This window comes from Typha angustifolia, chromosome 10 (assembly GCF_048772165.1).
Source record: "Typha angustifolia cultivar Huaian chromosome 10, ASM4877216v1, whole genome shotgun sequence".
Lineage (NCBI taxonomy): Eukaryota > Viridiplantae > Streptophyta > Magnoliopsida > Poales > Typhaceae > Typha > Typha angustifolia.
Window position 1 is genome coordinate 4,366,029 of NC_133248.1, and position 26,516 is coordinate 4,392,544.

The 26,516-nt window shown below is 34.6% G+C and overlaps 1 protein-coding gene across 2 annotated transcripts; it reads right to left on the reverse strand.

The window, feature by feature from the left end:
• Positions 1–663: 663 nt before the first annotated feature.
• On the reverse strand, positions 664–25,851 carry LOC140768504 (protein BLISTER). 2 transcript variants are annotated; one of them, XM_073108797.1, is made up of 15 exons: positions 25,639–25,851; positions 25,152–25,568; positions 23,152–23,833; positions 22,495–23,048; positions 20,334–20,453; positions 15,555–15,620; positions 11,922–12,032; positions 7,011–7,087; positions 6,562–6,629; positions 6,166–6,279; positions 5,841–5,933; positions 4,862–5,070; positions 3,718–3,786; positions 1,954–2,109; positions 664–1,171 (listed from the first exon to the last, which is right to left on the reverse strand). In XM_073108797.1, the coding sequence occupies exons 2-15, from the start codon at positions 25,227–25,229 to the stop codon at positions 1,091–1,093; spliced, it is 2,478 nt and encodes an 825-aa protein (XP_072964898.1). In that variant the 5' UTR covers positions 25,230–25,568; positions 25,639–25,851; the 3' UTR covers positions 664–1,090. The 2 variants fall into 2 exon arrangements, with proteins under 2 accessions (XP_072964898.1, XP_072964899.1); XM_073108798.1 differs by lacking the exon at positions 5,841–5,933 and having other exon boundaries at positions 665–1,171; positions 25,639–25,848.
• Positions 25,852–26,516: the final 665 nt, after the last annotated feature.

Genomic DNA, 26,516 nt, shown 5'->3' on the forward strand with positions numbered 1-26,516 from the left:
TCGATGAAGGAGGCCATGGCTGCCTTTCGACAGAAGAGAAATAGGAGAGAGAGAGAGAGAGAGAGAGAGAGAGAAAGAGAGAGAAATGTAACTAGCTGATTAGACCGAAATTTAATGTTATCAACTCATAAGGGTAAAATAATAATTTCAAGGTATTAATAAATTAGTTTTTAAAAGTTGTTTAGAATAAAATAAAAGAGAATGTTGATTTAGTATACTAAAATAAGATAACATATTGTTTAGTTACTATATCAGAATAAGAAAACTCATTCTAGAATAAACCTATTCTTATTCCACAAATAACCGAAGGGTTAAATTATTTTAAAATATTTAGTTTAATATTATATAATAAATAATAATTATATTTAATGTGATATAAATTTAATATTAAAATATTAAATATTATTTAATTATAATACCAGAATAAGGAGACTTACTCTAGAATAAGCTTATTCTTATTCCACACAGGTGAACAGGAGCTCAGTATTTATTCTCTATTCAACAAGTGAGCGCAGCCTAAGGAACTGCAGATGCTTATACTATCTACAGTGTATGAATATAAGGAACTGCGGATGCAATATTATCTAATCGGCGTCGTGCAAAACTACCCATAGGGATTCCAGCATTCTTGTATATAAAGTAGATTTCATTATCATCCCAGATAGCATTCTAGAATCAAATTTTCGGAATATTGGCTAAACCAGACAGCATCTACAAGAAAGCCAGGGATATTTTCAGGCTAAGAACTGAAACTTTTGGCTACAAATTACAGTGCAACCAAGGATTGAGGGAACATGCAACACCATGAATACAACAGATAACAACTTAACATGCGTTACCCCCCTTGAAGACCGCAAAGGCTTAAAAATAAAGAAAGAAAAAAAAAAGAATAATTGGGGGCGTTTCGTTTATTCCCAACAAAGGGTGTACTTCCACATTGCTTTATGGAAACAACACCTGCTATTACATCTTCTATAGAAAAAAATAATGACAGAAGTCAAGGGAATGATATACAGATGGAGAAGCCGGCTATCACCAAAAAATTACTGAAGATTATCTCCGTATATTAAACTTTCTTCCTTTATTTCCATTACAGAAGCTTGCTGGTGCGGCGCTTCGCTGGACCTCCAGGGAAAAGCTTCATTATCCAGCCCAACACCCTCTCAACCACCTAGTTTCAAAATCATTAAATCAGCTTTCTGGAGCATTGTAGCTTTGATTTGTTTTCTTGCTTTATCAAGAAAATAAGAAAACCAGCATTCATCATAAAAAATCACTAGCAAATTAAAGTAGTATTTATAAAGTTAATTAGCTGCTTTGGTAAATAATGAGAATACCATAAAACAAGAAAAAGTTTCAATAAAGAATAATGAATTTGATCAAATTGTAAACAAACGATGACTTTGGTGAAAAAGACTCAACAATAACTAGGTAGCAGAAATTTGAAGCTTAAAAAATATAATTTGTTATGACAAGTGTAAAGTAAAATGTACATAATCAATGTCCACATATAGGTTATCCGTTGCACTTAAAGATCTGACTTACTGAATTAAAACAAAAAAATAACAAAAGACTGTTTGAACAAAAGAATCTTTGCATCAACTAAAATATTAGTTGTGCCGTTTCTGCTAGCTGAAATTTTAGAGGGATATCTTATACTCAAAGCCCATGGGGATGACTAGCAGATTTAGGATTATTGCTCACAGTATCAAGAAAATCTACAACTGAAGATCCAATATGATATATTAAAGGAAAACAGGACAGAACACAGACAACGGAAACAACCGCAAATAATTCTTCTATCAACAAAGTAGATCAATTCACCTTAACTGTATTTTGCCTGCTTCAACAGGCAATTCAGTGAATAAGAAAACTTGAAACATTCTTAAACTGAGATAAAAATTTATCAAAACTAGAAAATTCTAGATGGAAGCCAGTACTCTATTGTCATACCTCATCTCCTTCATCAGCATATTGTGTTGTATCATTTATAATGTGCATGTCGATTGGTTTTGTCAGGACAACCTCGTTAGCCATTTGTTGAGCAGTCAAAAGCTCTAGCCTCTGCGTCTGAGCCTCCAGCTTTTGCGTTAGGTCCTTGTTCAAGTCCTTCAACAATAAATGGAGAATAAATAATAAACCTACAAGCCACAATGGAGAAAAGATCTGCATATTCTTGCATAACCTTTTCTCTTATCTAGTTACAAGCAAGTTAAACAATGATTCTCCCAAAATGTTCCCCACCACAGAAAATCTAACCAGGAAAGGCAACTATATTGGTATGAAACCCGAAATACTCTGTTAATTTCAGGCAATGCAGATATGCCTGATAAAATGCATTGACCACTGTATCCATTATTTCAGTATCGAGCTATTTTTCAAATTCTAAACAAAAATACGAAATGCAGAAAAATCATAAAATAATATTTAAATTGTAGGAAATAATAAAATTTAAATTACTCAACGAGTTAAAAGTTGTGAATTTATGAAGAAAGTAAGTTGGGTCACTCTCCCTCTAGATAGTTAGATCTATCTTTGTTTTGTAAAATTAGCCAATGATTGGTCGAATAACAATGTTAACACATAAGGAGAGAAGGAGAATTAGAGAAGGGAATAATCTTGTCCAAGGAAGGATTCGGAAAATACAACAATATACAACCCAAATATGACCCAAAGTAAAAAGGAATAAGTTGTTTCAATGGATACGTAAGCCGTATCAAATCTAGCAATATTCCAAGCTATTCATGCCGATCGGCATACTCCATGCCAATTGACACTTACTGTGCCAATGAGGACACGACACCCGGCACGACTGTGCTAGTGGAACAGCCCCGTGAGCCATGCTAGCCAGGATGGGTGTTTTATTTTTCATTTTTTTTTAAGATCTAATTTAATTTTACTAAATATATTATTTGTAAGTCTTTCTACATAGATATAACATTTTAGTGCTAGATGTATGAAAAATACTCTCTAAAATGTAGAAACTAAAGCAAACTAAGCATTACATACATAAAATATATTAGTTTATTTATCATTATTCCATCAATCTACTTTAAATCAAAATAAAGGGTATTTCAGTATTTTTTTCCTTCTTTAATTTTTAATTTATATCACATCAAAGATAATAATGACACTCTTATTCCAGAATACAAATAAACATAGAAAATAGTTATTCCTATAATAAAACCCTCATGTTAATAATAACAAATTAGCTTTTACTATTTCTATTCCTCCCTATTCTGCTCTATTCTGAATGAGAATCTCCTATTTAGATTACTACCAAAGTCTTCTTCATACAAGAATAAAGAGAGTTGTGATGTCGTACAGGGTTCATTCATCATATTACTTACAAAGCAAGCTTAACCGCAAAGTTCTAACTGGATCTGGTTCTTTATGCTGAAATTATCCTAGGACCATTCAGTGACCAGCAATATGATGTAAGTAAAAAAGCACAGATCCTCATAAAAAATAGAGATAAAAGTACACTAACATATTGTGATACAAAATGGCTGTCTAACTTTCATCCAGAATGCAATATCTAGGTTCCTTTGTAGTTATCTTAAGAAAGGTATGCATAACTATAAAAAAAAAAACTTAGTATGAAATTGTAAATATCACATTCTGAATGGTATTTCTGCCAGCCATTTCATACCATGAATGAATAAAATAAACCAAGTTAAGAATCAACAAGTCTTCTACTCTTAATATTAATAGTACCTTTAACATGAAACAATTAGAGGACTCGATTTTTAAGGCCCGCATCATCTCTTCTCTCTCCACTGCTAACTGTAATTGCAAATGCACTCCAAATTAGATGTTAAATAGGCAACACTTCATAATTGAATAAAGAAAGTACTAAATCATGATATGGTAACAAAAAGCACAAGTTAATATATCTCCATTAAACAGATCAGATAAAGTGTAACTTTTTGTTAAACAGGAAACACTTCTTTTTCTTACTACCAGCTTGGTTCAGGAAGAAAATAGATCAAATAAGGCATAAATCTTTGTGGAAAGGGTCTGCAGTGGAAAGATCTGTAAAAGTAACAAGCAGGAGGAATGAGAATTTCAGATATCAGTATATGAATCTGGCTCTTTAAACCAAGAGGCAGTGGCAGTTGTTGCAGTCAAAACATTAGCTGTGGGCTAGAGTACTAAAGCAGAGGTATTATAAGATTATAAGAGATTAAAGGTTGGGTAACAGACACCAGGTGTTTATTTTGTGAAAAGGAGAGATCTGTCTCTCATTTGTTAAAGATGAAGTCTGTTTTGGTCTTCAGTCTATACTGAAGCAGTTACTTAAGGTGTGGGGGAGCAGGAGGAAAGCAAGGATAGGAGGCATGCAAAAGTTCAAAAAAGTAGAGGATTTGGATGAATAGTTTATGTGGGTATTATGGCTTGCAAGGAATACGATATTTCAACAATCTCAGGTTAGGAATTGGATGAATTTGGCATCTGCTATTAATTCAAACTTCCTATGTTGGGCAGGAAAGCAAGGATAGGAGCCATGCAAAAGTGCTAGGCCATTCTTACAAGGTAATACTGCCAAGGGCTCAGTCCACATCAAAATCCAAAACTGGGAAGAGGTATCTGCCGGGATGGTTCTTGTTTTAGCTTATATTGGAGGGTAGTGTTTTGTATTTTAAATTCTGAAGGACAAGCTCTGATGGTGTATAGTCAAAAGTTGGTTTAAGTAAATGTGTTGGGTAAATGTGGTGTAAAACTTTAAACAGAATCTATTATTATCTTTGGGGAAATTTTATCTTAAGTTTCGAAATGAAGGAGGGCAAACTTTTGCCTTTTCTCCAAAAGAAAATATCATCTACATTAATAATAATTTTGCTGAGAATCAAGATAATACCTCTGATATCAATGAACTAATATTGCCAATCATTCTAATCTGATCCTGTGGAATACCAACAGATGTATCTTCATAAATGACAGAAGTACCAGAAGTGCTACTGGCCAGAGACACAGATGGTCCAACATCTTCTGATGTATTTAAGGTACTATCAAGCATTGTTTCATGAAAACTGCTCTCTCCTCTAGCCATATCCAAATGCTCAGCACCTGCAGAAATTTTTATAGGATCAAATAGTAGATAAAATTAGCAAAACTAGAAAATAAGCAGCAACATCTTCTGTTTGAAGAACTAAAACATTTAGGAGACAAATAAGGAATCCACTACAACCATTTCCATAGTTTTTTTTCCTTACTACTAATACTCTTGATTTAATAGTCAAAGATGCAAAATACATTTATAACTTCATTACCAAATATTTCTTCATTATTTGAGTTTATCAAATTCAAATTAATACATAATTTCGTAAATTTGCTCGTAGATTTAACTCAATGAAGTTATTTATCATGAATCTCATTTCTGTCAACAAAAATGTATGCTTTCCATTCACAAAGCCTACTTTTACAAATTATTTGAAAGAAAATGATCATGATAGCTGCAATGGCAAGTTTAGCTGCCATGTTTCACGGCATGGCCATGTTTGAAGAAAATTGGCCACACGAAATATGTGTTACATACTTACATGGATTCAGTATAATGAATATATCAGCCTATTTAGTGGTATCTAGTTTAGCCCTCTGTAACTCGTAATGTAGTTTACTATCTCATTGATGTTATATATGTATAAAGATTTCTTATATTCTAATATTTTCTCTATTTATTTTATATACTATCAATTTTCATTGTTCGAATTAGTATTGCTTTTGTCTCTAATACCATCTTTAGCTTGTATAAAATACTTTCCTCATCTAATAACTTATTATAAGAATATTCTTTCAAATGCCTCTTACTTACACTAAGTCTAATATAGCTTACCTACCATGGAACTCATCATGCGCTGCATGCCATTTGACAGTTGACACCTTTGCTGGTAGTAAGCCTTTTTTCTTCATAAACAATTCATTTTGTAATTCTGTCTTCAAACCAATATAAAATCACAAAACTAGTAACTTATGACTTTTTGTATGCAAATTATTCCTACATCTTTTAAAGGCATACTATATTGAACATATTATAGATATTTTAATCTTTCTAGAAAAAAAAAGTGCTTTTTTGTTTCTGACAAACAGCATCTTTAACAGAAAATGTGAAACTGAATGAGATATTAGAGGGTGTGCATTATCATAAAAGGAGCACATTCGTACCCAAGTCCTCGGTTAAGGTGGCGGCATCTCTTCTATCAGAGTAAGGTTTCTTTTCTTCATTGCCATTTTCAGACACTGATGCTTTCCTTAGCTTAGATTGCAGGAGCTTCCTCTCTGTTACAATAAAACTAAATCAGGGCCAGTTGATAGTGACACAAAATATGTAACATTACAATTACAAGCATCAAATATGGAGAGAAAGAAATGAGGACACAAAGATACTTTTACAACTAAAATCTAATGTACCCAAAAAAAAAAAAACTAAAAAAAATACAGAGCAAAAATGGTGACTAAACAATATACATTGTTGAGACTCGAGATTATAAAATTTATGCAGGAAAAATGAAAATCTAAAAATACAAAAATTGATCACACAGTAGAGAATGAGAATAAGACCTTCTTGCAGGGCATCAATAGTGAATTGAAAATCTTGGTGCTCCTTCTCTAGAATAGACACTTTACGTCTGCATTACGAAAAATTTAAATTACAAATATAAAGTATCATTTAATAAAATTTTAAAGTATTTAGAATTGAGTTCATAAGTCACTGCAGCCCTCCATCACAAGTTGAGTTGAAATCAGTGTTCATCTGAGATCTTTAATTTCCTTGATACCTCACAATAGAGTTTGCAATTTAAACTCCTAATTAGCTTGGAAAAATCACCATAGCAATAAAACTCTCAGTTAAGCATGAAACAACTATCACCATAAAAGAATCATTTTTCCTAGTTTGCAAAAGAGTTCACAAATTTTTAATCTGTATAATAGAATAGCAAACATCTTAGATTAATTGAATTTAATGTGAAAGATATGAAATCATGAAAAAAAAAGTGAAGGTGACTCACCTGAATGAAGAAATTTCAGAGTTTAAGTTCTCCACTTGCTTTTCAAGCTTTAGCTCATTTGATCTCAATCTAAGAGCCTACAGATTACATACACAAGCTACATAAAATCACCCGAAAATAAGAGGCGACAAATATTATAAAGTCTCAAAATTGAAAACCATACTGCTAGTGAAATCAGGCTAAATTGCACTCTGTTTTGGCAAATTCACTTGTATATCTACTAAATTTGCTATTCGCAAAAGATTAATCTTAAGATAAAATCACCAATTAATTTTTTTTTTAAAAAAAGCATAAGCAACACACCGGTCCATGATTCTGTTTTTCAGTTTTGAACAGTGATTCCTCACAAAAGCTTCACAAATTATTATATGAATGCAGAAAGAAAACTATGCAAAAAAGAAGCAAGTTCCTAAGATTGGGAAGTATGTGGAATAATCGGTAACTAATCCAAGGATTCTTCTGGTACCAGCACAACTAGTGTCAACAACCTACAGCCAAGATTGCAAGCATGCCAATCAACATGACCCATGCAACTGATATAATAGTTGTGTCAATATGGGTGCACGTGTGCACACACATGCGAGCCACACACACACACACACACACACAGAGATGTGAAGGCAGCAACAGGAGTTGCAGAGGGAGGGAGAGAGAGATGTTAAGGCAGCAACAGGAGTTGCGGAGGGAGGGAGAAAAAAGAAGGAAAGGCTCTTACTGACCCATCGATTTTCTTCTTCCTCAACCTTCTTTAACCGATCACAAAGACATTTTGCACATTACATACTATAAGGCTCACAGCTAATAGTGCAGGTTATTAGTTATTCCCTAAACAGCGTTAAGGCATTCTATCCTAACGAAGATGATTTTAGGACAGTCAAAAAATTTTAATTGAGGTTATTTCAATCTGAGTAGCTTATCAATCATCTCTAACGGACCTTGAACTTCAGGCACTTGCCCCTTCCGCACGTCACAAAACTCTTTACCTCAAACCACCAAGCACAGAGATATTCCCTTCTTTGTTTGTGACAAGGAATTACATATTGGAAAGCTTCAAGCTTCAGGTAGAAGGATCATGTGCCCTCAGTTCAAGCAGTGAAAGGGAACAAATCCAGAAAGAGAGAAGGTCTAGTTCTCTCATGATCAACTCAAGAAAGCAAATAAAGCTACAATGTCTTTTGTCCATTATTGTCAGTCCCTTGAAGCTCCCCCTTGGGGGACCATAGAAAGACCATTTTCCACACACAAAGGAGCCTGGATAGAAGGAACTACAGGCTTGAACAGAAGATACATCCATTCTCATCTCTCTCTCCCTCGTGCCAATCTGATGGATCTCACAAGCTTTCAATTGTCAAAAGATATATCAATGGTGATAGACGTAGTCATAGTATAATGGATGGTTAAGATGAATAAGAACTTCTAAGCCTGTATAGTTGTAGGCTTACCTACAAAGGTGGTTGTGGACTTACCCTTAATGTGATATGAAAATGAATAATGTGAAATAACTGGATCGTTAGGGTTCAGCGAATGATGATGGATAGAAAGAGGAAATGAATGAGGTTTTATATCTCCATCCTAAACTAAGGTTTCATATCTAAAACTCATATTGGAGATAAATCTCAAGAAAATTTACTTCTTCATTAATCCCATGTGAGTAAAAAGTTGGCCTACATATAGACCTTACAATAACAATAAGCAAATAATACCCGACCTACTACAAAAAAATGAATATAATCCTAAACACCATAAATAACAAATGTATAATAAATATAATTGACTCAAGACTAACTCCCTCAAAGAGAAATTGCACTAATACATGTGCTCATGTAACACATCAGTGATGTCCACATCAATCTCCACGACTAAGAGTAAGGGTGTCAAAATAAATGAGTCGCTTGGCTTGGGCCGAGTCGAGCCTAAATAAATTTATGGGCTTGAATTGAATTTATAGCTGAGCTTAAGCTCAAACCTAAGTTAGCTTGCTCAAACTCGGCTCATAAATTTTTTTATTAATATTATATATAAGTAGATCCATAACCATATTATATAGGCTCAATAGGCTCAGCTTGAAAATAGCTTAGTTTCAAGCTTAGGCAAGGCTTGATCCGACTTAGCTTGAGTTTGGTTTAAAAATAGGCTCAATTTGGCTCGTTTATACTCCTAGGTAGAAAAAAACTCGTCTCTGTTAAATGTGTCTCCTACAACACTCATACTTCTATAGCCCAATGGTTTCCTATCACTCCACGTCACTTCAATCAAGCCAACTATCATCAAATTTAGTGATAGATTTCACACCACCCTCAAGCTAGGGTTTACCCAAATTTTCCTGATAATAGGACTTGTCCATGACTTCAAGCAGCGGACAGAGATTTTCCTCATACTGTTCTAACCTGTTGAGTTCATTCCAAATCACTTCAATCAAGCTAAGTATCATTATGCTTAGGGATAAATTTGACACCTTCACTCTCAACATAAAATTTCATATCCAAATCTTGTTGATGTCAAGACTTATCCTCGGTTACCAAAAGGACACCAATCATAGGGACAAGAGGAGTTGATAGGGATGTGGCGGTGGCGGATGAGGTTAGGCGGCTATGAGCAGGAGATGGATGGAGTTCAGAGAAGATGGCATCAGCGGTGGTGGAGAACAGTGCTAGTGATGTCGACGCAAGTGGAGAGCGACACTGGCTATGATGGCGTCAATGGAGAGCACTACAAGCGGTGATAGTATCGATAGAGAAGTTGCTAGCATAGAGAGTTTGGTGAAAGGAGTCAAGTTAGAGTTAGCGTAGGTTTAGATATGTTGAAGTTCAAGGTGACTTAAGGCTAACAAGTGGAGAAAGTGTTAGGGTTAAGGCTGACGGGTCGGATTGGGTTAGCTGCTAATGGATTTAGATAGAGTTGAGTTGGTGAGCTAAGTTGATTTAGGTTTAGGTGGGAGTGGATTTGGCTTTAATGGGTTGATTAAGGAGATAATTTTGGTACTTTGCAAAGGGAATATATTTGAAATTTTGGTAGATATGATAAGGGAGAAAAGAAAGGAAATATTGATATTTTCAAGAAAAATTAAAATTTGAACTTTGGGATATGCTACGACGGAGAAAAAGGTTAATTTAGGTGATGATAAACTATGGGATGATGCACGAAGACTCTAATTTGGTGGTCGTCTAGTCTTGCTTTGTGATTTCATAATGATGATAGGTTTTTCTCATTTGTCTACAACATGAAATCTCCTAATGCGATTCAAAAATCATCTTACTCGACATGTGGCAGAGTTTGCGATGATCTGGTGTTCGTTGCGCAAATGGTCAAACAAAGAACAAGTGCAGAGCAACATAGAACCCGAGAGGCGAGGCCGTCCATACACGATGGAAATTGTGACGAGGTTGAAGAAGATGGATAGCACGGATAGATAAGTGGGCGATAGAAGCAAAAAAAGTGGTTTGGAATAGATTTGAACCCTAAAAAACTATTACTCTAATATCAAAATGAAATGAAACCTTACAATGACAATAAACAAATAACATCCAAAACAACTACAAAAAAAATAACTTTAAACATCATAAATAACAAATGTATAATAAAACTAATTAACCTAGGAGTAATTTTTTGCAAGAATAATTGCACTGATACATGCACCCATGTAATATGTCAATGATGTCCGTATTAGAGCAACAAAAGTATTCATTTTGGAAAAAAATTGTTGATATATGAGAGAGAATATAAAGGTGTCATTATCATATTTGATGTGACATTAAAAAGTGAAAAATATTTATTTTTAGGGAAAATTAATGATGTTAATACCAAAATATAATTATTAAATTTCTAAAACATAAATAATGGGTATTTTAAGAGTAAATTTGTAATTTGAGAATATTTAAACTTAGACCCATTTTATTTTTCTCTCATCTTACCTTTTGAACTTGGTTAGGGATAAACCACTGTTTGGTTACTAAATATGGTTAGTGGTCTCTAACCAATTTCAAGGAAAATCTTTAGCCTCAAACCAAACACCACATTGGTTTGTCTAAAATCGTTAAATTCCAAGGAAACACAAAAATCTCGCTAATAATTTGTATGTTGATATTAAGTTTCTCAAGTTATTCTAAATATCTCGTTGAAGTTTTACAATTAACAACCTCTAATGGTATTGATGCCAATAAAAATCTAGCAATGGATTTAATAGCAAATCACACATGTGTCCATATTCCATAATAACCTGGAAGAGTAGTACTAGGACTTTCCACATTATATTATGATAGTAATTTAAATAATGATTATGATGATTAATTGGTTTATTGGTTATTACAGCCTTATATAGAACAAAATTCTTATCAATAGAATTTCTGAATTATTACATAGCATACCAATTGAAACAGTTGAAATTCATCCATGCTCCACTTTTTACCCAAGAGGTGGCTAAAGCAAATCCAACTTTTAAGAAAGATCCAGTACAGTAAACAAATTATGTAATTTGCTGACAACCTCCTATGAAATATCTAGAAAGCACCCCGTGAAGGATGCAAAACAGGCAAGCGAGAAGCTTGACTTGAAACTTAGGATATATGGAATCCAGACAAAAGAAAGTGACACTGAAATAAGCTAAAAGAGCCAAAAACAACACATTAAGTATGAAGATTAGTAAATAAAAACTTCTCCAAATTCCTTGACTTGCTTCACTATGAATATATGCTCTATTGATATTTAAAATGCAATCCTCCTCTCAAATAACTAAATCTTCTAAGATGAAAAAGGTGAAATCTATTGTTGACACACAGAATGATATAAAAGAAACAGCTTGTGCAAAAAAAATTGACTTACTTCTAATCAAGTATAATCTAGATATGATCTAACATCAATAGAGAAAAAGGCTAGCTCATAAGAAAAGAAAAAGGAAAACTAAGTGAGACTTACCTTCTCTTCCAAGCTAATGACTTCAGATGCAAGTATTTTCGCCCTTTCATCAGCAGCACTACACTCTAGTTGGGCATTAGCATACTCCATTTGAACAGAATCAAGTGCTAACTGTTGTACAAGATAATCATGAAGAAATTGATGTGAGAAAATTCTGCTCTCCTGGTTATCACATACTTAAATCACAAGAGTAATCAGTACCAGACCCAACTACTGTTATGGGCTAAAGGAAAAATATATTTGGAAATGCTGTTCAATCTAGATGACAGTAATGAGTCTCAAAATAAGGAAAATTATATTACAACATGATTCACCTTTAACAGATAGTTGATGTGGAAAATAATAAAAACTACATATTTGGGAGAAAATACGCAGCATTTCAGAGGTATAGATTAGAAGTCATAACTTTTGTAAAGAGACAAAATCCCTCTGACTCAGATATCCATTGGTCAATGTTTGAGGGAAAATAATGTGAGATCATCTATTTAGCAAGCAACTAAAAGTACCAGCAAGGGAAAGCAAGGTAATTATTCGAACTTCAAACTTCTAACAAAAGATGGCCATGCCACTTGGCACACCCCATTCCACTCAAGTATCGATACCCAGCACGGGTTATGCCAATGGGACAGCTTGATGCCAGGGTGTACTAACCTATGCCGATCAATATGGGATTTTTTTACAGTTTAAAAACTAATTTGGATTGTATAAATGATAGATTTAGCTTTAGTTCTATTATTTGTAAAGGCTTTTCTCCATAGGACTAGCATTTTGATGCTAGCTCTATAAATAAATGGGAAAATTTGATCCCCAGATATTTTTCCCCAAAATTTTTTAAAAAATCCGAAACTAATATGTCAAATTCATTCAAATTTAGTCAAAATTGATATAGAAACATGTTAGATTAACTCTACATAAGTTGATTTAAACCCAAATTTAATATTTTTTAGCTAAAATTTCAGCATAATTAATTTTTGCCCAAATTTCACAAAATCTGAAATTAATGTCAAATTCATTCAAATTGGGACAAAATTAATATAAATACGATTAACTACATCCAACTAAGTTTTGATTTTAATTATTGAACTATTGTCAATTAAAAAACATATCAATCATATTATATATTTAATCATGTTCCTATTTAACTATTACTATATTTTTAATAATATAGATCAATGACAACATTATCTAAGGATAAAAGACTCTCATGTAGGTTTTAATATATACATTCAAACTAAAAACATGTATAGAAACCTAAATATTATCCTTGAGTGTCACTATGAGATGTGAAAATGATAAATTAAAACTACTTCAAGAATTGACTACTATCAAAATTTGTATGTTTACAGACTATGGTATATTATAGAATAATAGACCTCTATCGGCATCTATATAGCCTCCATCATGACAAGCACCTGGAAACCTTCTTTTTGCCTATCATAAGAAAAAGGCCTTTCTCAAGTCAAAACTAGCTATTTCATCCAAAAATAAATATTAGGCAATCAAATTACTTAAAGCCAACTAAAGGACTGCCAAATATTTGCATTTCTGCACATGTTTATGATGCGAATGGAGAGGACATAAATTCTTTCAGTTTACCACACAAGAATGCTACAAATTGGAAAAAAAAAAAGACGAGAATAATGGTGAAAAAGTACGGTTTCAACTTTCAACCCTTTCTTCTATTTACACTACCTTTCTTTCCTCTTCTATTTACACTACCTTTCTTCTATCAAATACAACATATTAAAGGTCCATAAATAAGTGTAGAGGTTCCCCAAGCCGGGTAGATTCCTCTGCTCAAAAGAATTAATGAAAACCAGACAAATATGATATTAATCTAGGAGATAGCTATGGACTCTTACATCATCTTTTAATCCTTCCGGGACACCTAATTCTTTGAAGTTTAATAAATATAAGTTTGTCACAGCAATTTGAAAGGCCAAAAGCCCAAAACAATCTCAAATGACCTCATTTCATGGTTTTGCCAAGCAAAAGGTAGTCAAACGTTGTAAGGCTCATCAAGCAATCCAAATAGGTTTTTGAATCATCATGACCAGAGATCCCAAAAGTTATGATCACAGATTCAAGTATCGGCGGATCAGTATTGCCAAAATGGATCAGCCGATATGACTGATTTAGTCGATCCCCACTCCGAATAGTATGAAACAGAAGGCCAATACAGCCGATACCACCAATACATATCGTTTTTTTAAGCACCCGATCTTGATTCCAAAACCGATACTTAGAAACTTGGTTACAACCTGTAAAATTTAGGCATGTGGCTTCCACTCGAATGCTGTCAATCTTGCTCCTGAATATTATCTGTCATACCAATATGGCCAAATAACTCCACAATGATCTAGCCTCTCTTGATTCATATAGATTGGTGCTCAAATTGGTCCCCTTAACCCTCCTAGATCAAAGCTCATGTATACCTTGTGTGGATTGTAGTCTGCTTATTTGTTCGAGTCAGTCCAATGATTCAACTGGATTACAGCTCCCCTTCTTCAGTGATTCATCTCCTATTTGAATCAACAATGAAAAAGGAGCAGAGCATACTTTTCTATCTTGTATTGAATCAACCTGGATATGGAGCTATCAACAGCCCTAGCTTACATACCAGATTCATCAAAATAAAACTTTTGTGGTAACTAGGATCCAAGATAGCACCAAGATTCGCTAGTTATTATCCAAGTGCATGGGTTCCACACAGGCTTCTGAATCTGCTGTAGTTACTCCATAAATCCTCAATCATAGTTTGATGCTGTTTTAGCACATCATCATTTGCTACATCGTTTTCATCATCCAACTTAATTTATTACCTCGACAAAGACTCCTTAATCCCACCACTCAAACAAGAAGATTACGTTGAGCTACCATATAGCTGTGAGGTCAGAGGTTTGCTACTCAGATGCTCTAATTTTTAAGAATTGATTCTTCACATCATCCTCTACATTAACATGAGAATCACTCTTCTTCTTCTTCTTCTGTTAAAAGTGAGCATTAAAGACACCACCAATAAGGACCTAGGCTTTGATATTGCTCATATGAATGAAGGGGATGAAGGGAATTCTTCCGATCAGACTCATTCAGAATGCTATGAACTTAGAAGGAGAAGACAACAGAGAATAATGGAGTAGGGTTTTCAACTATCAAGTTCACCAGATTACAAGTCTATAAATAGGCATCAAAAGCCTATAAAACAAGAAAATTAGAAAAATATGAAATTAACCCATAAAATGAATCGAGACTCTTACTCAAGCAATTTGGTATAGTTAGCACATAAAAATCTGACAATACATATTGCATTTGTAATAGTTGAAAAGGACACTTCAAATCTATATCATTTTCATTCTCTACCAGCCTATTTTCAAGAATGTTCTTAATTCTTTAATACCATGATGCTTCTCCTTGCACTCTCTAAAGATTATGATATTGCCATGCCTTCTTAAATCTTGGCACCTCCAACTTCTAAATCACAAATTGGTTCTTTCTTTTCTTTTCTTTACTCATTTTCTTTAAAAACAATAGCACATGTCCCATTCAGAAAAGATATATTAGAAGCAAGTATTTATAGATGTAATTTCATTACATATAAGAGAAAAGTGCAGAATGCTAAGGAAAGGGACTAACAAATTGAGCCTTGATTTCCTCCTGTAACTTCTCCATGTCAGATTTTAACTGATTGATAACTTTTCCCTGAGATCACAAACCAAAAATCAAATATGAGAATAATTCACATATAAATTAGAAACTGAAGCCTTTAAATGATACTCATAACTTAATGCAATCAAAACTAAAAACTAAGTTTCCTATAAATATCACAACCACGGAAGCATTTTGCCAAATCTCATCAGATCTCTTTCCATGCAGATGGAAAAACCATTCTGATAAGTTTTTATTCATGTTGCAACACACAAATGTATATATGAAGTACACAAGCCATCATGCAGCATAAAGAAAATATTTGAGATCGAAAAGGATATGCTGCAATTCTGAATAATACAAATGAAATATTAGACTAAACACTAAGGCTTCTTTCACTATTGAAATAAGGGTAATTCTAAAATATGTATTACTATTTGTTATTTTCAGAATAAGCTTTTATTCTAAAAATAATTATTCATATGTTCACCAGCAACGATGGCCCGTAAGAGGAGAAGAAAAAAAAACGAGATACTCACCTTCATCGTCGCCGACCGCCGCTCACCTACCGTTACCGATCGCCGTCGCCGCTCGACCGATAACCTTATATCTCTCTCTCTCGATCTCATCTTCTCCCTCGGGCGACGGAGAGTGGCGACGAAGATCAGCGACGGCGACGGTGATCGACAACGGGTAGCTCGACGGCGAGCGGCGGAACTATTAGGAGAGGTGCTGTACGGCACCCCTCGTGCCATGTGCCGGTATGCCACCGGTATGACCATCCATGTTCATTAGTATTTTAAAATAAGTGTGTAATAATTATCTTTGATATGATATAAAGTAAAAAAAAAAGATAGAAAAAAATTATTGTCTTTCATGAGATTATGATAAATATTTTTTAATTTGATACAAAATAGATTCATAGGATAGATAATAAAAATAAATTAGTAACTGAGTTAATATGTGTAAAATATGTAATTTTAATGAATAGTATTTATATTATATAATAAAATTATTATAATGTTTAACAGTTATTCTAAAATAAGAGGTTATATTTCAGAATAAGGAATGAACGGGGGTAACAGGACATGAACATGCAGGAATCATAAGCATGACTCGTATATAACCAGACTTACACTATGTTGAGAACTTGAGATTACACTTTTAGCAACAAATGTGAAATCAACAGAATTGAACAAACCCATGTCTCTACATTGTCAGTGCATGGACCAAGAAAGAACTAAAGAAACAGCCTAAAATGAATGCAAACTTTGTGATTATACGAGCAAGTGTACGCACTTCACTGATGTTCTATAAACATGTAGACCAGCCAAAGAGGATCTTCATGCTGATAGTAAGTAAATGACAACAATGCCAGACAACTGACCAATATCACACATCTAAATGCACAAGAGCATCTACTATACCAAAGTTATTTAGTATCTCGATAGATGGAAACCAAAGAATGCATTATGATGACTTCTATATCTATGTTTGATGTTAGAAAGAGCACTTCAGTCTATGGATGAGTGATGACTTGAATGGCATGCCAGGCAAATATAGAAGAAACTAATTTAGTGTTCAGAGATCAAGTCAATTCCTTTTGGATCTGAAGTGACCTTTAGCTTATCAAATTTGTATTGGCCTTATTTTCTTAATTTTTTCAGTTTGGATAAAAAAAAACTTAAGTTTGAAACAAATTTTAATTGATTTGGATATGTTAAGATCGGGTTCATGTCAAGGACTGATCATCCAAAAATGTTCTTCCCTATAAATAAGCTAAGTTAGCGCCTCTGTACAGGAGACTTTGTTTCTGTGAAAACATCATGGGAAAGGGGCTTCTTCTTCTCCTTCTTCACGTGAAGCACTGCCAAGCAAGCCTCTCACTCTCCCAGGATGATCTTGTTTATCCTTTCTCAATTTAATATTCCATTCCTCTCTTTCTTTTGTCTCTTCGCTGCTGTTCTCTGGTCACAGCAGATGTTTCCTTAAGTGAATCAGCATCCCTGGTAGTCTGGCACAAAATTAGTCTACCCTGATCCTCCTAAATCCTGTTCAACTTCTCCCAAAACTATTTAAACCAGCATATCTACATCAATTGAACCACTGAATATGCAACTCCCGCATTCAAAGCCTGAACAGCCCTCAGCCAAGCACCCAAAAGCGTATAACCCACCCTTTTCTCTCCAATCTCTGCAAGCTGAAATTCTGGAACTAATGCAAAACACAACAAAACTCTGCCTGCAATAGTTTGTTAAACCTTGTTCACAGATCTAATGTCCTCAAAACCCTATATTAAACTTTTGCACCAAACCAATATCCAACCACAAGCAATCCCACAACAGCCCATCTACAAGTCAGCTTTCTTAGATCCAATATCTCCTTATTAAACCATCTAATAGGCCTCTTTTTGCAATCCTTATAGATTACAAGTGTAAAATCAAAACTGGAAATTCTGAAACTATCCAAAACTTTTGATTCCACTGTTTATTACATCTTTATTGCTGAAACCATTGAGTGGGCTTCCAGATAGATTATTGACCCTTATACTTGCATCATTAAGGATTATTGGCTTACATATGTATTAGGTTGTCCTTACTAAACAATGTTTTGAAAATTAGGATCGAGATTTAGATCGGTTGCTCGAAAAGATAATACGGATTAGCAGTATCAATCGTATTTAGACATGATCATTAGGCCCAACCCGCCCAAATTCAGCCCGAGCCCGATTTAGGCCCAGCCAGACCCAAGTCCAAAATGGTAATTTGCAGCATGGGCTAAGCTTTTGCTCGCTCAACCCGGTATGAAAGCCTGATCCACTACTCTCATCTATGGCTCAATTTATAATGCATGCATATTCCTATAATTTTTTTACTCCCACATTAGATATTTAGTAAATTATATATTAATATATAAGTATATTCTGAAAGATATGTCTTCATATAAGCCCATTAAACTCGGTCCAATAAGATATAATATTTTTTATATTTAACCTATTATGTTAGACTCATTATACCCAATCCAAGCCCAATATTTAATGAACTAGTGAGCAATACAAGCTAAAATATTCTAGCCTGGCCCGAACCTAGCTCGGCTAGAATGATTAGTGGGTCGGACCATGAACAAATATTTAAGCCCAGTTGACCCGAACCCGATTCGGCCACCCGATGATCGCGTCTAGCCATATCTCCCTCTTCAATATCGAACTAGTTTTTAATTAGATAAATTTTATGAAATATAGGAAAATCCTAAAAATTAAAAAATTAAGAATTAGGATAATATAAATTATTCTATGTGAAGTCAATAAGATTTCCCATCTTTCTCAAAAAGACTGAAAACTAAAAAAATAAAACAATTTTCCTTTTCCTCTGGATTATTCTCCAACTCGTTACTCTCTTACCCTTCTCTCAAGTATAGCCACTTAGCCAACACTCTCTCTTCTCTCCTCTTTCACTTTCTCCTTCTCTTCTCTTATTGCACTCTGTCTATCCTATTTCTCTTATCTCCTCTCTCCATCCATTTTTTCTCTCTTACTTTGTTGTAGTCATTGAAAAGCTACTATAACCAGAAATGATCATTGGGCAAGCCGGGTCGAGCTAGGGCTAGGCTTTTTAGGTCAACTGGGCTAAACCTCCATTCGCAACCTGATCTACCAATCACTCGGGCTAGGCTAGAATGTTATAGTATATTACCACCCATTAGCCTGTAAGATATCGGGTTCAAACCGAGCACAATAGATCGATAGGTAACGGGCCGGTTTACCAAAAATATTATACTGTAGCGGGCCGAATGTAATAAGCCGCCAATGAAAATATTTTAGTTAGCTTTCATAGAAAAATATGTATATGGTGGCCTCCAATAAATTAAACATCCGATATTGGACTTAAAAACCATAGGAATGGATGAGCATAACAAGCTGAGCTATGAGGGAGCATAGTGGGCTGGGTTGAGTGAGATTACCCTAGCCCGTGCCACTAAGCCCAATTAAAGTCGGCAAGTTTGGGCCAGGTTTGGGTGGGCTGGCCGGATGATCATGTATAGCTGCAGCAAGGAAAATAGAGTGACGAAGAGAGGGATAAAGAGAGGGCATCGCAAAGAAAGGGTGGTCATCAAGGGTAAGAAAGAGAGAGACTCCCTCTTGTAAGTACAGATTCAAAAATATTTGTTTTTGTTAGCTTAATTTACACATCTTCATATTAAAAGTTAAAGACTCCCTCTTTGAATAAGATAAACATAGTGATTGATGGATGTGTGTGTAGACATCATCTCTTATATGAGCATTTTCCATTATACTCCCATGAGATAGACAATTGTACATGACTCAGAAATAACAATAATATTTTATCTCTTTCCTTGGTTTAGCAAAATAAATGTATGGTTGTTCCCAATCACTACTCAATTTCAATAAAAATGTAATATTTAATCCCCTTAGTTGTATAGGGCCTCTCAATTCTCATGTCGACCCTCTCCAACTAAGGGATTATGTTACTTTTTTATCGAAATCGAATAGTATAATTTAACAAAAACGTTGGCCATCTTAACCATTGTCTAGGTCCTCTCAATCACTATCTCATTTACCAAGAATCATGTAAAAAAGCATCTATCTCACATCAATCATAAACAACAAAACAGATCAGCAGTGAAGTACTACCCATATGTCAGGTTTAATTGGCAATAATCAGGTGTTAATATTAAAATAATTGTGAAATAAAGCAACTTTGGCATTCTAACTTGGAGGATGTATTGCTAAATAAGTAGAGGACGTACCTGCTGATTATAACTTTCAGTCAGAGAAGAATTTTCAGCAGCTAAATTCTGAGCTAACATTTGAGATTTGTCAAGTGCTCGTTGCAGAGAGAACTTTTCTTGTGTTAAATCCTCAATGTGCTGACATAAACAATATGAGTATATGTGAATGATTCTTAACAATTCATCATGCAGCAAATATGATACAAATAAAGGACAAGTACAATTAATAAAAAGAGAAATCTGATTCATTAATTAGAAGCACAACCAATGTAAAAAAAAAACTTATTTATGTGACACCACATTATTGTTCAAGGCCAAATATATATTGGTTGCTTGGCTCAAATTAATACACAGAGGGCAAGTACAGTAAAGTACTTAACAAAAGAGAATGATCTGATTCATTAATTAGAACCAGAACCTATGAAAAACTTATTTATGTTACACCAAACAATTATTAAAGGCCACCAATATACTGCTATTTGGCTCAAATCAATTACATGCAGATTACATTGGTTCATACCTCAAAGAATGCAGCGGCTAGAAAGGTATTTCTTCTTTCTACCAAAAGCAACAACAAAGACAACTGACTTCCAACAAATTAATTAACATTTGATAGGATATGAGCAATATTGAATCATAACTCCAGTTGACAAGCATGTGAACTATCTCCATATACTGAAGCTTGGTTCTTTCTCAATTGCCATCTACTAGAGTGAGCCACTGCCTCAGTTCAATAATGAACACACTCACTCTGACTGTACAAACACAACTAGTTGCCTAGGCCTTCTTCAGCCATGTCTGGTTTGTTCATTAATATAGACACATACAAGTACATATATACAAACTATATACACATTTTTGTTTGTATGCATATGCGTATGTGTTCATATAACAGAAGAACAAGTCATGCAAAAGTAGATTCCTTAGAATTGGTTTAAAGTTCAAACAAAGAATTAATATTTAGTAGCCTTAGGTAGCAAAATTGGTCAATGATCAAAGAGTAAGTTGCTCGTCAAACAAGGGACCCAACAAAACTATCATACTGATAGTCATACCTCAGAAAAAAAAAAAAATTGGCAAGCATCAGCATTGAAGTACTACCAATGTGTCTGGTTTAATTGGCAATAATCACATTATATATTTATATCTTCCTAATTCTCTATATATTTTTTAGTTTTATTATGCCTATGTAACAACCTTATAGTTTCATGATACTATTCAAACCACTTGTCTCATCTTTATACCTTATTCCCTCCTTTCCTCACCTTCATGCCTTGTCTCTAACTGGCACTTACAGTCGTCCTCCATACTGTACCAAGTCTATCGAATACTAATCAACCAAACATCCCAATATTTGGTGATGCATCGTACACTTTCCCTCTTTGTGGCTTTACATAGATTGGTAAACTGCATGTTTCATTTAGTGGAAAGATGCTTTGATTTGGATACAAAAGAAGACACAGAGAATTGGCTTGATTAATGGAAATTCCAGAATGCACCATATCTACCCCGGCCCTGCCCCTTGAACACCCAACCCCATTTTGTTAGTAGGAAGTAGTTATTTTATGCAACAGTTGTAGACATGTATTTCTTTGTCTCAGAATCAACTAGAATAAAACTAGATGTCAAAGATGTATCAGCCAAAGAAAGATAAGATCGTTAAGAAGAAAACTTACCCATCTTCGGATAGGTTGACTAACTTTATCTCTAACATGCCCATGGTTGGCATGGAACTTATTATAGCTATAACCTTACATTGAACTTTCATGTATCATAGTTGATTAAACAAAGTAAATCATACAATCCCTAAAATTCATGTTATTCATAAATGAACTCTCAAGCATTCTTTTGTCTATTATAAATAAATGCACTTCTATGATATGTCATTTACTACTTTTTGAGTTTTGAAAACAAGATTTAGTTGGATCTTCTGTTCATCTTTGAGAACACCTGACTGGTTTCCTCTTAAGCCAAGTTTTGTCAGCCTTTAGGGATAGAGAGAAAGTGGTAAGAAATGAAAATATCACCAAAAATATTATATGTATTATTATCTATTCCTATTTCTTAATGCCATTCTCAAATTGAATATACATGCTGCACAAGGACATAGAATATCCAATTGAAACAAGTAAGGTATCAAAGTGAAAAAGAGAGAAAATAAAGTACCACATATGATCACCTGCTCTAGGGCTGCAAAATCTTCATCTTGGCCGTGAGGTGGAAAGTTCTGGTATGATTCCATGTTATGCTTCACTCCCTGGTCATTCCTCAGAGGAATTGTGGAATTCATAAATGATTCCTTTTCACTATTAATATCTAGAATTCGCAAGTTGGAGTGATCCACAGAGTTGTTTTCTAAAGATGGCTGCCACTGGGAAAATAATTCCTCGTCCTTTGAATTGTCAAATGATGATACTGAATTAGCTTTTCTAGCCTCTTTGTATGGCATTTGAGATTTAGATACTTTGTTAACACCAAGAGAGTCAAGAAAAGATGGGCGAGATCGATCTGAAGTAGTTCCATAACTAATTGAAGAGACTACATTAGAAGAGCCCTTAAACGTAGCACTAAAATCTGTAGATGAAGGCTCTGATGCTTGCCAATGTTCACTATTAACTTTCAAGTGGCGATTGATGGCATTAGCGATCTCCGCTCCTCCTTTAACAGTACCTGAAGTATTTCCATAGCTCAAGCTGCCACCAAGCTTGGAGTTATCCAGTACAGATGCAGAGTCTTCATATGACAGTTGAACCATAGAAACAAAACCACATAAATAGTTAAATTAAGTACTGTATCATCAAAACTCCACACCAAGAAAATTAGAATGTGGCATTACCTTCATTGCCAGATGTTTGAGCAGAAGAACTGTCAATCCCAACTCTATTTTGCATAGAATTACTTTCTAACTTCTCAGGAAGTTTGCTGTTGTGATATGACCTAGATGGATCAGACGCGCTCAAATAAATTGTTGAAGAATTTCTGTTTCCATCTGGCAGGACTTCAGTGGTAGGGAAACCTGAAGTGCTGATGTTTTCATCGATGCTTGTTTTTGAATGAACCATATCAATAGCAAGATATTGATCTTTAGAAGGTGAACCAAAATTGTTTCCCATACTAGGAATAAATTCATTGTTTTCTCTCCAATTGTCATAATAACCATTAGCCACGTTAGAGAAGCCTGAATTTCCATGTAATTTATGCACCTCATTCTTCTCAACTTCTTGTAATGAATCATCATAAGATTCAAAATTTCTGGTAAACTGTGCAGTAGAAGTAGCAGATGTCCCACCAAAGGAACGAAATTCAATGTTTTGAGAAGAATCAATAAAGTTCCTTTCATCAGGGCCGATGGGCACTGGAGGGCTCATAACAATGTCAGAATCAATAGTAGATGTAGGTCCATCAACCATGTTACCATTATTTTGAGAGAGTTTCTCATAATGGTCCGCATCAGCTGATGGTAATTGTCCTGCAGATGAAGCCTTTTTAGCAGCTTTCTTCTTACGGAACTCCTCCAACTGAAAGCATTAAGCACATAAAATTCAGGGGTTCCTTCACAATTGCCAAAATTAAAAGCAAGATGATCAAGAAATTGTAGGAAAGTCGCCACTCCCTGTTTATGCAAAGATGCACATTCTACAGCAACATTCAAAAATACGCCAGAAACTTAGCTAACATAATTATGCTTCAAGTAATATGCATGGCATGGATGCATGCACAAACAAAAAGTATTTTATACAACAGCAATATTAGAGCTAAAAGAATAAATGATCAATAAAAATGTTTAAACAACAAACTAGAATGCCACAACAAACAGCCAATGTTTTGAGAAGCACCCCTCGTAAGCAAGCAATCAGGAAACCTCATATGCTGGTATAGATACGGTATAGCAATAAAACAATTAAACTAGTATATATAATTCAAATAATACATATCCAACTTAATATTTAAGTATTAGTGAACTATAAATATCAAAAGGTAGATATAAGAAACATGGTGAGTCATCCTCACAAAAATCATTTTTCTTGAATAGGATAATACTTTCTATTTATTATTATCCACATCACCCAACAAGCCAATGTTTAATATGAGGAGTTAGTAAAGGGGTACATAATAAGTCAAAAGGAAAGCATAACAGAATCAAGAATAAAAGGAGAAATACAAAATCTTATCAGATTTACTTTAAGGTAATTGTATGAAATTGTAGCATAATAAAGATCATATCATAAGTTTCAAGAAAACTAATGCAAGAACAGAGAGTTTCATTTTGAAGTCACGAAAAATCAAAACTAAAATATCCAAGTTGGTAATATTTATTTAGGTATATTTCAAACTTAACTTGCTTATATCTGCCAATGATGTGGGACAATAAGATTCTTACTTGCAAACTCATTCTATTGGTTGACCATGCCAAGGTCCAAAGGGACGCATTTTCCTGGCAGCTGTCAATGGACCATATGCAACATTGGAAATAGCAACTTCCTAGTGAAGCTGTAGTGGGGTACAAAATTCACATTTGGTCATGCTGAATATATGGCAAGTCCTAGATGAAGTACAGAGAACTATCCCCTTAAAATTGTGTACTAAATTACATCCACAGATTGTGCAACTTTCCTGAAAAAAAAAGTCTATCATACCATTCAAACAAATTATGTCTTTCTACTATTCTTCTCCTACAAATGTTAAATGAAACCTAGCCCGCCAACCCTTTTCGGGAAACACCAAAAGATCCACAAAGACACACAGATTTGCATCCGAAGGAATTAATTCGGAATGTCCCATGTAAAAATTAATTCTAGAGATGAACAACAAATGGAAAAGAGATTGAGATGGTACCCGCTTCTTCCCTGCTTCAAGATGACCCTGCTTGCGTGAAGACGCCACCGAATTGGGCAAAACCTGCGCCGAAGCCATACCCAAATCTAGCCTCGACGAATGCCCCTCTTAAAAATCTCAAATTCGGCGAGGGAATCAGCAAAGCGAAGGGTGACAAGATTCGATCTCTGGAGAAATAAACGAATGGAAGAAAAAGCAAGTACTCGAAGCGAAGGATCAAAAACCGAGATCTTGTAAAAGAGGGTACGAGGAAAAGCTCTAATTTTGCGAGGGATTTACGAGAGCACGACGATCCATTCCATATTTCCAGATCGTCTTCTCTCTCTTCATGCCAGAGAACCACAAGGCTATCAATCCACAGACAGCAACCATCGGGAGTAACGTGGCATCATCCCGGCAAGCACTCGCCAGCCAAATCTAGGTAGACAAATGATTTTACAGATTTTTACCATTATTTAATTTGTTTTCAACAATCCTAAAAGAGTACCTGGTTGAGGGAGGAACTCGACGGCGGAGGGGAGCAGGTGGTGGCGGAGCCCGTGGAGGGCGGCGACGAGAAGAGGGGAGGGGAGGACGAACACCCCTAATTCTAGATCTCCTTCTCTCTTCCCTCTTTTCCTTTCTCTCTCCTTTCCTTCTTTTTCAATTTTTCTTTCTGCTGTTACTTGTCCGGTTGGGTTGGAAGCGGTCGATTGTGTCGAAGTTGAACCGTCACGAAAGCCAGCCCAGTGGATCCCATCGTTATGGACTCCGGTCGATTCGAGGAAAGCCTGCGTCCATACGCCACCAATCAGACACGTTCGTATTTGCTGGCCCGGTTGGTTGCCGGGCATTTGAATATATATTTGCATCCAAAACTCACTTGATTTTCAATTAAGCAAGATAGAGTTAGTTTCAATTTTTCTTACACTTAAAATTTTTTTTCTTATTTTTCTTATGACTTTACTTTTTCTATTATTTAGACACCATAAGAGAAAGAAAAATGACTTCGTACTCATCTTCTTCTTTTATCATTTTCTTCATCTTCTTCTTTATTATTTTCTTCATCTTCTATTTCATATGCTGTTGTTAATTTTTCTTCTTTTTCTACTATTGTTGCTGCTCCTTTTTCTCTTAATTTTTTTATCTATACAAGTATTTTAATCGCTCTTTAATTAATAAAATAAGATATTAATATAAGATAGCTGTGATATAATTAGGATTAATTAAATAACCAAACATAAATCTATATAATTATTTTTGTTTCTATGTAAATCAATGGTTAAATATGTAAGAGATTATTTTTCCAAAAACATGCAAAATCAAAATTATGTAGTTTAAGTGTAAAATTCATAGCTTAAGTATAAATTTCGTACTAAAACTATA